Source organism: Phocoena sinus, chromosome 1, assembly GCF_008692025.1.
Source record: "Phocoena sinus isolate mPhoSin1 chromosome 1, mPhoSin1.pri, whole genome shotgun sequence".
In the NCBI taxonomy this organism is placed as follows: Eukaryota; Metazoa; Chordata; class Mammalia; order Artiodactyla; family Phocoenidae; genus Phocoena; species Phocoena sinus.
This window is the reverse complement of record NC_045763.1, coordinates 14,315,744-14,328,746: the sequence shown is the minus strand read 5'-3', so window position 1 is coordinate 14,328,746 and position 13,003 is coordinate 14,315,744. Positions and strand designations below refer to the sequence as shown.

Here is a 13,003-nt window from a genome sequence, read left to right as displayed (position 1 = left end):
TGGAGTGGGGCACAGGGCTCCGGGTGTGACTAACGCCTGCCCCAGGCCAGGGCTGCCGCCGCCGCCACTGGAAGCTGCTCTAAACTCTTTATCAAGAGCATGTGTGTCCCGCTCCGTGCCCGGGAACACGGGCTGGGGCAGGGGGTCACCCTGGCCCCTCTGGAAACACTCCCGTGCACATGTAGGCACCCTGCTCTCAGACATACACGCACACGTGTGTTCTATGACCCCATGCACACACATTCACGCAGACACAGTTATACGCACAGACAGCATCGTGTGTTCACACCCAGACGCACAACTGGACACCAGTACACACAGCCACACCTATGCACACACTCAAGCAGACCCACAGCCGCATGTACGCTCTGCACACACACATACTCCCCAATACACTTACACACTCCAGCGTATGTACACGCTGAACACACATGTACACACTGCAACACATATTCGTACACTTACACACACCCCTACACACATGCACACATATTTGTTATACATTCCACATAGCGACGTAGGTCAAACACAGGCACCTACATAGACACTGAGCCACACGTACACACGTCAACACACGTGCATATGTGCTGTAGCCACATATACTCACGTGACCAAATGTGTGCAGAAGTGTTAACATACAAACCCACATGCGACCACGTGCACACGATATGCTCATTTATACCCACACACGTGTGTCATACACACATATACCCATATGCGCCACTCACACATTCACATATATACATATAAACATACTCACCTATATGCAAGATGTGTGCACTTACACGTGCATGCCGAAACACCCACCCACACGCACACACACAAACTGTAAGGTATCCATGACGCATGTATTCGTACTCGCCCAGATACACGTATGTGAACACGCACATATACAGGGAAGGGGCTGCGAACACGGCTGGGAGGCGGAGGCCGGCACAGCTGGCCCTCATTTAGCCGTGGGGGCCAAGGCTGCGTGAGGAGGGGTGGGTGGGTGTGGGCTTAGGAAGCAGAGGTCAGTGGGGCTGGGTCAGGGCTACACTGAGGGCAGAGAAGCACAGAAAAGCCCTGGGGCTGGAAGGTCACACCCTCTTGTCACATGCCCTTCTGATCGGTTTGACACCAGCAGGTGACGCCTTTGCCGGGGGCGAGGCAGGAGGGGCAGCCTGTGACCTTGGCTCCCCGGGCTGTCTTGACTGGCCCTGTTGCTGCCCCATCCGTCAGTCCGTCCATCCCCGTCCAGCTGGAGGCTGTGGCCCAGCCCGCCTTTTGCAGCCTTCGGTCTGAGGGTCTGCCGTCTCTAACCCCAGGCCAGGTGCCAAGGGTGTGGCAGCTGGGATGGGGGCCTGAGACCAGCTCACGGTTTGGGGAAACCAAGGCTGAGGATGGGGGCAGGGGAGATAACTCAAGATACTGCCTTGCCCTATAGCGGAGGTAGGGCGGGGAGAAAGGGGCAGGATCTCTCACGCGGCGTTGTCTGACACCAGCACACATGGCTCTCCGGAGCACTTGAAATGTGCCTGGGGCAACCGGGGAACTGAATGTTACCTTTTGATTTCATTTTATCCAACTTAAATTTAAAAACTGAAATTCGCTTTAATTTAGTGGTTGGGAAACTTTTCAGTATATTTGGAACAACTTGGGTGTGTAAATCTACTTCCTCAGTTGTAAATCTGATGCAACTTAAATGCAGATCGAGTATTTCCAATGAAAACAACATCTGAATGAAAATAGGCTGGATTTCAAAGACAGTGTACGAAAAAAAGAATGTAAAAAAAAAAACCTTCTTACTAATTTTGTACGGATTACACATCGAAATGATCACCTCTTGGATATACTGGGTTACATAAAAAATGTTAGTAAAAATCATTCCACTTGTAAAATGTGGCTACTAGGGAATTTTAATGACACTGGTGGTTCGTATTATGTTCCTATGGGGCAGCGCGGCTCTAAGACAGTAGTAGTGTCTCAGCATCCTCCTTGGACAGCCGTTCCGCCTTCTTGGAGCTCAATTTCCTCACCTATGAAATGGGCACCAGCACCCCAGCACCACCTTGCTGTTCTCTACACATAAGTGGGAGGTCCTTGGAGGCGGGCGGGGCAGGGAGAGGGAGGGGGACGCCCAGGGCGCCAGGCACTCACTCTGGCCATACTGGCCGTACTGGTAGCCAGCCACGGGGTCCACGCTGTAGCCGGGGGTGCTGTAGGTGGGCGGGCAGTAGGACTGGGAGGTGGGCAGGCTGTCTCCCGGCTTGATGGAGTCAGCCCGCTGGCTGCAGCTGGCCGAGATGGAGGTGGCGGAGTCCAGGCCGCCGTGCAGCGGAGAGATGGAGAAGTCGGCCTGGGGCTGCGGCGGCACTGCACCGGGGTTACTCAGAATGCTCATCACCTGCGGGGGAGAGACCGTCAGTGCTGGCGCCACGGCGGGCGCGCGGGGCTCGGAGGAAGGACCTGCAGACGCGAGGGTGAGCAGGGGAGATGCCGGGCTGGCCTTGGACAGGCCTCTGCTGGAGCTGCTCCCTTGAGGTCCCTGCAGCCTTGAGATACTCCATTTACCTGGCTTGCTTGCCTCTGTGGGTAAGATGGTTAGCAGTTTCTCTGGTCGAGTCCTGGCCCATGGAGCCTCCCTCCACTGAGAGCTTTTGCGGGCAGGGCAGGCGTAGTTCCCCTCTCTATCCCTAGGCCTGGCTCTGAGGGGCACCTTGTTTCTGTCTGCCCAATGAATGAATGCATACATGCATAAACAAATGACTGACTGAACCAGCTAGTTACGTCTCTCCCATCAGACTGGGATGCCCCCATCTTCCAACACAAAGGTTAAACTCTGGATCTGTCCAGCTTTACTCCCCCGTCCTATGCTACTATGCTCTTGCCTTTGGGCTTCTGCCCCTACATGGCCAATGCTTTCAAATAGCATTGATTCTGGCAGCTCCCGGATGTCTGTGACCATCACCCCCTTCCTGCTTGGCCTGGTTTAGCAAACAGGAACTCACCATCAGTGCTGGCAACCCCAGCTGACAGGGTGAGGCTTGTCTCTAGAAACTCAGCTTAAAAACCTGGTGTTGGTTCATCTGTGTGTTCACTTATTCATTCAACAAACATGCATTGATGATGACTATGGCTCTAGGCCTCAGGCCGGGCCCTGGGACTTCAGAGGACGAAGAGCCGTGGTCCCTGACCTTGACCGGAGGAGTCTCTGGGTCTGGTGGGGGTGGCAACTAGCAACAGCTCATCAGAATATGGAGTGATGAGGGGCATGGTAGAGGCAGCAGAGGGGGCTGTGGGAGCCCAGAGGAGGGCACCCAGGCATCCCGGTGGCCCAGCTACTGGAGACAGAGTGGGAAAGGTGGTGCAGGCAGCAGGTGCGGGCGGGGGGGAGGTGCGGGTGGGGTGTCCTGGTCAATCCAGGAGAGATGACGGGGAGGGGGATAAAGAGGCAGCCCTTGTGGACCTGACCTGCAGGGCCCGGGATCCTGATGGCCTCTTGGTAATGCCACCCTTTATGGGGAGGGAGGCCCCAGGGCCGGGGTGGTCAGCCTTGCTGATAATCTGCTCAGCACGGAGCTGAAGGGCCATGCTGCAATCCATGCTGGGCATACGGTGTGCTCTCTGATGTCCCCACGCACCCCCCTGGGGAGAAAGCAGGCCTCGGGCATTGGAGCAATGATCTTTTTGCCAACTAGACACCTTGTGAAAATTTTCACCTTCCCGTTTTTGACCCATCCCTGCCGCAGGCATGAGGCCTGGGCGGGGTGGAGGGCATGGACATGGAATCCTCAGGCCAGGGGCAGACGCTGAGCTCCTCCAGTTACTGGCTGTGCAGCCGCCAGGGGTCCCTTAACCCCTGTGACTGCCCCCATCCTTAGAGTGTGGCTGGGAGGTTGAGACAGGCTCTGTGTGTGGAAAGTGCTCAGGTATCAGCAGCCCCAGATCCTCTAATGCTCCTCTTCCCCTTCTCCTTACCTTTCCCTCCTCTTAGCCACAGACTCGTGTGACTCTCCCGGTGCAGAGCCCTGCAGAGAGGTGTGAGGTGGAGCCATAAGGCCCATTTCTAGGATGGAGAAACTGAGGCCTGCGAAGGGCTGTGGCTTCCCCAGATCTCACAGCAGGTCTGCCAGGGAGCAGTCCAGGCCTGACCCCACTCCCCTGATGATGGCAAGTCTGACTCTCCAAGATGGGTCTTAACCACGGTAGGGGTTCTCACCCCAGATGTTTGTTCCCTAGCAGCTGTTGGTGGGGGTGTGCAGTGCGGTCCCTCACCCCTGGGGGGCCTGGTTCCTCTGGAATGCCATGAGCACAGCCTCCCCCTGACTCTTCCCACAATGTACCCAGAACATTCCCCTCAGCCCTGGGGGTCACCCCTCCTCCTTTCTTTCTCCACCCTCTCCCAGAGCCAAAGTCAAGGGCACCAGGCCCGCTGGGGCTGGACTTTGTCTCCACCGCAGCTGGGGGGGTTTAGGTGGGACTTCACGGGGTGTCAACCCAGTGAGATGGCAAAGACACACGGGGATGGGTCTGGGAGAAGGAGACACCTGGACTAGTTTGGGTGTTTTTAGGGAGCTGAGTTCTCCCAAACTCACTCTTTGTTGAACATACTTCTGAGGCCTCTCTCATGGCAGGGTCCACCCAGGGGTGCTGGTGAGAGGGACCCGGTGAAGGGGGTGGTGTGTGAGGACGTCTGATACCGCTGAGCTGGGTTTGTTGCTCTCTGAGTGTTGAGATGGGGTCCTGGGTCCGAGGAATTTGCTGGTGTGTGTGTTTGGTGGGCCTGGCGGGGGGTGGGCGCGGTACTCAGGAATCTCACACTGCCCCGATTCTCTTCCAGGTTGCCTGTCAGGTTCCCACCTTCCATCTGAATTAAGAAAACCACCATCATCTCATTCCCTACCCCATATCAACAGTAACCCTGCTCTTCCCTTCAAGGAGGCCTGGGCTCCAGGAATAAACTTAGAGGCTTGGGGAAAACACACAGGGCCCCATTTCTTTTCCTTCAAAACGACAAGTGTGGGGCTGGGAGACTCTTGTGAGGGTTTGTCAGCTCTGGTGAGACCCCAGTTTCATCCTTACCTCCTGCGCAGCACCCAGATGCCACCCCCAGAAAGGATGGGATGGAGGGTACAAATCGGTTGTGGTTAGGTTGTGGTTAGGGAGAGGAGATGGGTGCTTTGGGGGATGGGCTGGGAGCTGTGCATAGACCCAGTACTCATCCTGCAAGGCAGAGCCCTATAGACAACCACCACCAAATCTGACGACATGGAAGGCTTGAATTATCTGTGGCTCCTCGTACCTCCCAGATAAACAGGGCAAAGTCTTCTTGTGACTGGACCTCTACCTGCCTGTCCCAACTCCTCCCACCCATTCCTGCCTTGCACTTTATGGCCCAGCTATCCCAAACCATATAGTGTTTCCTGAAGACATCCTTCATTCATTCACTTATTCATTGATCAAAACGTTTCCCAGGCTAGAGCTAGGGCTGGACTGTGAGCTCTTTGAGGGCAGGATGGAACTGTGTTTCATCCATCATTGCAGCCTCAGTGCCTACATTGTGCCTGCTACATACTATAAGCTCAGAAAATCCTATTGAATTCATGCGTATTCACTTAGCAAATATTTATTGAGCACCTAATATGTGCCAGACACTAAGCCAGGCGCTGAGATGCAGTAATGAACAGCAGCAGCTCCACGACCTCCTGGAGCTGTCAGTCGAGTGAAGGAGGCTGACAACAAATAAATGGACAAATAATATAATTTATGAAACTGATAAACGCTATGGAAGAAAAATAGAGTATGTGGAGTAGTCAGGCAAGACCTCCCCAGAGAGGTGAGATTCAGCAAGACCAAAAAGAACCAGCCAAGGGAAGACAGAGCAGAGAGTTTTCCAGGCAGAAGAGTCAGCAAGTGCAAAGGCCCTGAGGTTGGAACCCCTCAGGTCTGAGACATAGCAAGAAGGTCAACGATAAGACTGAAGATCCTCGGAGCTGCAAGACTTCCTGGAATGCTTTGTCAGAAGGAGCTCATGTGGTGCGCAGTGGCTTGGGGGGCTGGGACCCTGGGTCATTAAGAGACAGCTCAGAATCAGCTCAGGCCCAGGGAGCTCTCCTTGTAATGGGATTTGTTCAATGGGATTTGCCTGGGACATCAAATCAAATCCACACCTAGGGTAGGTGTGAATGGGGGCTGTGCAGCATGTGTCCGCTCTCTTCCAGAGCGCCTGGAGGCCTGGGGATCAAAGGGTTTCCCTTGCATCCAACCCCTGTCTCAAGGCATGACCACTTCCAAGCTGATGGGATTGGACCCATCTAAAGAGTGGTGGGAGCTTCCCTGGTGGCGCAGTGGTTGAGAGTCCGCCTGCCGTTGCAGGGGACACGGGTTCGTGCCCTGGTCCGGGAGGACCCCACATGCCGCGGAGCAGCTGGGCCCGTGAGCCATGGCCGCTGAGCCTGCGCGTCCAGAGCCTGTGCTCCGCAACGGGAGAGGCCACAGCAGTGAGAGGCCCGCGTACCGCAAAAAGTAAATAAATAAATAAAGAGAGGTGAGAGAGGGGAGCACTGAATGACTTCTCCAGCAAATGGGCTATTACCCCCATTCTGCAGATGGGGAAATCGAAGCACAGGAACGTGAAAAGGAGTGCCTGAGGTCACACGACCAGTAACTGGCAGAGCTGGGATCTGAACCCGTGTCTCCCTGACCCCTAGCTGTGTTCCTTCCCCACAGCAAGCTGTGTTGGAGAGCACGAGAGAGAGAGGCCCTCGGCAACCGCACTGCACAGAGCCCCGCAGGCCTACGTGGCCCTCGCCGGCCTGTGGCTGGCCCATGGGCCCCCGGGAGTCCCTCTTTGCCCGCGGAAGCAGGAAGCGTTTGCCCAGAGTTAGGGGCCCAGCCGAGGTCTGGGGCCTGCAAACTTTTGAACTAGAGGAAGTCCTGGTCTGATGCGGTAATCCACCCCCCCTCAAGTATGCTAAGGCCTCTCCCCCGGTGGGTTTTACTTTTTTCCCCGGTGACCTTGCTTTCACTAATGTATTACTTCTTGGTACGTTACCGTTACTAACTCAAAATCAATACCGACCTCCACATCTGTAAGGTTTTATCTGAAGGCAAATCTCTGGGCTGTCTGTCAGGCTGAGTGACAGCCATCCCTTCCTCTCCCCCTCTACCCGCCATGCCCCCCCCCAAGCCCCTTCCTCTCCCTCTGCTCTAAATCAGTCCCAGCCTCCACCAGACTAAATCAATAAGGGGCCGGTCTCGCCCCGCCACCTTCTGCCGCCCGGGAGAGGCTTCTAGGTTTTGGGGGGTGGGAGCTGCGGGAGCCCAGCATCAGCCCCCCTCCCACATCCTCTGCTCACCGCCCCCTCCTCCGGGACGTGCCGGCGCTCCCCTACTTTAAAAGAAGGGGATGGGAAAAATGTAATTAATTCCCTCCGCTCCTGAGCTGGCCCCGAGGGCCTGGGACAGAGGAGGCTGAGCTGTGAGATCTGCACCCTCTGTGATAACCGAACGTGGCTTTGGGAGCGAGGCTGCAATTAGAAGGGGTGATCACCGTCATCGGGGCTCCATGGCCAGGTTCAGGGTGGGTGAGTGGGCCCATGGCAGGATGCAGGGGGGGAGGGAGGGGCAGGGGCCGAGACTGGTGAGGTCGGGACAGTGGACCTGGAGATGAGACTGGGGTTAGAATGAGGCCAAGGACCACGGGACCAGTGACCAGGCAGCAGGTGGGGAGCCCCGCCTCTGCAATGCCAGAAGGGGACCCTGAGGCCTCAGAGGGACAGCGGTTTCACCAAAGACACTCGGCCAGTGAGTGCTCTGAGGGGCTTCCCTGCAGCACTGGGGGCCAGGATATCTGCGTGAGCGTCCATGCTCTGCCACTGACTAGCTGTGACCATGGGCAATTTCTTTAACTTTTTGGACCTCAGTTTTCTCGTCTGTATAATGGGAATGATAGTAATTGTAGCTACCTATAGGGTTATTGGAAAGAATAAATGAGTAAATGCACATAGGATGCTTACGCAGTGCCTGGCATGTTATTTGTTCTCGGTAAATGTAAGCTCTCTCCCTCCTCTTCCTCTCCCCCTATATTCCACCTGGATTAGATGGGACACGGCTTGAGACAAGGCAGACACAGGGACCTCCTCCCTGTCAGGGACCCTGTCTTTTCTATCTCTTCTCCCCCATGGGGCCTGGCACACAGTGGGTGCTTTCTGAACGGAGCACCACTCTGCCTGCACTCTGGAAAGGGAGCAAGGCATGTGTCACGTGGACACATCATACCCCTCCGGGGGATGGTCTGGGGAGGCCCAGTTCATGGCTTGCCTTGGTCCCCAAGGGTCCCTGAATGTGCTCATTTGTAGAGAGTGGCGAATCTATGAAGTCTCGAGCTGAGAACTAGCGAGGCCCAGGATTCACACACCCACACAACACACACACTGCACAGAGCAGCCCACACTGCACCTCCACAGGGACACACACCTGCATCCCAGAAGGTGAGACAACTCAAAACACCTCTTATCCAGATCACCACATGGCTTTTCATCAAAACTCCGATAAACTGTCATGATAAACTTCACGTACACTCACCTACCCTTCTTAAACTCATCAATGCACTTTTGTCCACACACCTGCACGTAAGCACATCTAAATACACACGTGAAAGCTGGGAGGCACCTCGGAGATCGGCACATCTTCAGAGATGCGGAGACGGAGGCTCAAAGAGGGGCAACGGTTTGCACTCGGGCAGCGTTGTCCCCGCAAACTAGCGGCAGTGTAGCCGGTCCTGGGGCTCACGATGGCCACCCCTCCTGCCGGTAGGCTCCGGTTTGGCCCCAGAATGACCGGCTGGCTTGGCACACAAGCGCTTTGATCTCCAAGCCTTAGGTCTGATTGCAGCCCCGCCTGGTCCACCCGCTTACTAACTCATCCTCCTGACTTCCACAAGAGCTGAGAGGGGCACGTTTGGGGAGCAGCCTGTCCCCATTGTCAGGGAGAGAAGGTAAGGGCACAGCTTGCCAGGAATGGAACACGATTTCCGTCTGCATTACATGAAATACGTCTCTTTGGACCACAGACTGTCCCAGGCTGAGGATGAGCCGGGGAAGCCCAGCTCATGACTTGCCCTGGTCTCTCAGGGTCTGGGGTCCGAAGTCCACCTCTGTGTCCAGATAAACCCCATAAGGGCAGGCTAAGGGCTGGGGAGAAGCCACAGGGCGGCTCCCCTGGGGTTTCTCCGCTCGGAGACCGCTTCTCCATGTTGGCTGCCCAGTGCAATCACCTGGAGGGTCTTTTAAGATGTTGACGCCAGGACCCCACCCCTTAGAGCTGCTGATTAATTGGTCTGAGGGTCTGGGAATGGAGATTTTTAAAAGCTCACTCCTCCAATGATTCTAGTATGCTGCCAACTACGAGAACCACTGCTCTCAGGTCATCACTATTCTTGCTACACACACAGTATGACTACACCTCCACACCCAGTGGGTGAAATCACGGGCACGCACACAGAGTACACACAGACACTCATACCGGGATAAGCACGGCATTATACAGACAAGCCAACACGACACACAAAGAATGTGACACATGAACAACTGCCCACCCCTACGCCATCCACACACTTCGCAGACGCACACGGGCAAACAGACCTACACACACCACACAGCGCAGACACACGTCACACAAACGCACACCTGCCCATCCCGCCGCCTGTTCCCAGCTCCATGCTGGGATTAGTGCAAGCGAGAAATCACCCACCCGGATAGCCGCCCACCACCGCTGCTCCCCCTCTCTCGCGCTCAATTCTCCGCTAAGAGGATCTGGGCGCCCGCCCCTCTCCCTGCCTCCTGTGGACAGCGGTAATGGGCTTTGGGTGCTGACTTGAGCATCCGAAACAAGATTTCCCGCAGGCCCCCCTGTCGCCGCCCCCCACTTCGCCTTCCATCTTTCTGCTTGTGGCCCTCGCCTGCCACACCCTCCACCAGCCACATCTCACACAGCAGCCCCCCGCCAACCAGGAGAGCTGGTGCCCAGGCAAGCATCCCTCCCCTGCCCGACCCCAGCCCCAGCCCCCTGACTCCTGTTCCCCTCACGCTTGTCCCCACCCAGTCTCCCATGAAGGCCATTCTCTTGCACGAGCATGGAACCTTACAGTTTCCAAAGCCATCTCCCTTTAAGCCTCAGAACCATTCTATGAAGTGCTGTTACCTCATTTCTCAGATAAAGAAACTGAGGCTTAGGAGGGGCTCACCCAGAATCACCTAGGGGATGAGCACCGGGGCAAGAACCCTTGACCCCTGACCTTTAGTCCGGTACTCTTGCCCTGCAATGGCTGTGGTCTCCACTTACCATATGTGGCTCTGGGTCATTCTTAACACTGTGTATGTGTGTGTTGTGTGTGTGTGTGTATCATACGGGAGCACACGGGGGATACTGCATGTGTGAGGCTAGTGTGGGTGTGTACGCACGCAGGTGCACATGAAAGTATTGTGTGTGTGTATATTTGAATTTTGTATGTGTGTCTGTGAGTCTGTGTGTGCGTGTGTGTCTCATACGTGCACACATGTACACACGAGAGTACGTCTGCAAATGGGAGTTCTGTATGTGTGCTCCTGAGTTCGTGTGATAGTATTGTGTGTGCATGTGTGTGAGTATCGTTTGTGATGCTCATGTGTGAGTGTTGCTAACGGTACAGCACGTATGTCTGGGCACATGTCCGGTCTTGCCCCTCTAGTTGATCTCACCAAGGGCACACGCTGGGGCTTGGGGACCTCAGAAGCTCAGAGGGCACTCGGGAAACAGGTTGTCACTGACTGTCATCTCTGGCCAGGAGGGCCCTCCCCACCGCCAGAGTCCACCAGCTTCTCTCCTCCCTCCACGTGGGAGTTCCACAGACCGCACCCAAAAAGACTCAGGAGTCAGGCTCTGTTTGATGGGAGAGGAAAGCAGGGAGGATAATTTCTGCAGAGGAAGGATTCAGCCAAGACTGTGGTAAGAACCTCCTGGTGTGTGAAGGGAGATACTCTGAGAGACGAAGCCAAAAAAGGGCATCACTGAGAGAAAACTTTCAGCCCTGCCATGGTCCCCCTTTCTCCCCTGGGCACAGACTGACCTTGACCTTGGATTTGACCAAGAGCTGCTAGAGGCACATTTGCCGTCCTATTGATTCCCTGTGCCCATCACACAGTAGATGTCTAACAAATATTTATTGAGTGAGTGAACCCGTGAATGAATGAATTTACTTATCTTTTATCCCCAGCACAGGGCCTGGCACAGAGTTGGGTGGGTGAAAATAAACGGAAGGTCCCTCCTCTCCCCAGGGGTCCTTGCCGGCTTAGCTAAAGGCTGTTTCGAAAATGGCGGGATGCACAGAACGACTTCCCACTCATTGTCCAAGAAGCTAAGACTCTCTCTCTCTCTCTCTCTCTCACACACACATACAAATTTCCAGTGTTTGGTCTACAAGATGTCAACCTCCAAATATGTGGAAACTTCTAGAAGCATCTAGAAACACTGGTGGGGTGGGGGCAGACTTTGGCTTCCCCCTCCCTAGGTGGATCCTGGGTTGGCCCCAGTCTGAAGGGGTCTGTGCCAGGATGGGTCCAAGGGCTCCTGGTCCCTGGTGGGTGCTGGAGCTGATGGGGTGCGGTGGGATTCAGAGACCATTTCTGATGGCGTGATAATGGTGGATGGGATTAGCGCAACTCCGCTCTCAGAGCCGTGGTGGGTTGGAGAAGGAAGGGGCCGATCGCCGGGAAAGATATGACTATTTAAAGATAATGATTGCATAAATTTAATTAGCACACTTTCACGCGGCAAATGGCCGTTTTGTAATTAATGTATCTGGCCTTACTAAGCATGAAAGATCCCATCTCCTCCCCCCTCCCCTCCAGCTCCCCCTCCTCTGCGGCCCTAATGAAAGACAGAGAGCAAGTGACAGAAACAGTTTGTCAGTGGCTCCAGGTGTCAGGGGCCTAATTGGCTGAGCTGAAGGGAGGAGGGGGAGCCGGGAGGGCTGAGGGGGGAGGGGGGCCTCCTTGACTTTGGCCGGGCCCAGGTTGGGAGAGGAGGAGGGGGACAGGGTGGCCTGGGCTCTCGGGCCCCCCTGGCGTGGTGGGAGTTCTCCCCCTCAGTAATTACCAGAGGACGAGGACGCAGATTTGGCCATGGCAGGGAGTGAGTGGTGGCAGGGAGGCCTCGTTAGTACCTGGGCAGACAAGCTGGCACGTATCACAACGTGTTAGGGACTCACGGCCATGATGGCTCAGGCCCTGCTGGTCCTCTCAAGGAGCAAAGTCCCTTAAGTGGAAAGAACGAGTGAAAAAAGGAACAAACCTCAGTGTCCTCTTGTATGAAACAGCCCCTGGTTATCAAGAGGCTCACAAGGAAACCTGATCGTAGCCTTCCGTAATTAAGCACCTACTACGTGCCAAGCACCTACTATGGGCGGGCAGCACTGCCATCCACTCCTTACCACAGCTGTCAGAACAACGTGGATGTTCATCTTTCTAGAATTGGAATGCATTTCACCATCCATAGCACCTTGATACGGCTGTGGTAGCAATGACACCAGCTGCGTGCAAAGGTTCTGTTGAGGTCTTCTGAGAAGATCAAGAAAGGACCAGCATCAAATCATCTTAGGTTCAATGAAATATGGGTATAGGCTGTTCCATGTTACAGATCAGGAAACTGAGGCTCAGGGGAGCTAAAAAAACTCACCCAAGTCTGTACAATCAGGAAGTGGTGGACTGGGGCTTGAACTCAGAAGATGTAACTCCAAAGTCGATTCCCTTTCCAGCATCTATCTCCGGGACCCCCCGCAGGGCCAGCTCGGCACCTCTCCTACACGCGTGGTACCACGCCCTGCAGGCTGCCTAAGGTGCTTGCCGGGCCCCAGAGGGAAGTCTCTTTGTTAGGTGGGTATAGCAGTCAATTGCAATAACGTCCCCCAAAGTTAGAGCTGCCTGGTTTTCTTGTAGGGTGAGCCGGTAATGGGGTCGAGAGGGTTCCAGCCGCCATGCCTGAC

The 13,003-nt window shown here is 55.2% G+C and overlaps 1 protein-coding gene across 3 annotated transcripts in view; it reads right to left on the bottom strand.

Annotated features, from left to right (window-relative positions):
- PAX7 (paired box 7) overlaps positions 1 to 13,003 on the bottom strand; it is a 99,103-nt gene that overhangs the window by 5,102 nt on the left and 80,998 nt on the right. For 2 of the 3 annotated variants that reach the window (XM_032646608.1, XM_032646616.1), the window contains exon 8: positions 2,140 to 2,386. In XM_032646608.1, coding sequence (XP_032502499.1) covers positions 2,140 to 2,386 — 247 coding nt within the window. Of the gene's footprint in view, positions 1 to 2,139; positions 2,387 to 6,716; positions 6,746 to 13,003 lie in introns of all 3 variants that reach the window. The other variant, XM_032646601.1, reaches the window with a different exon arrangement.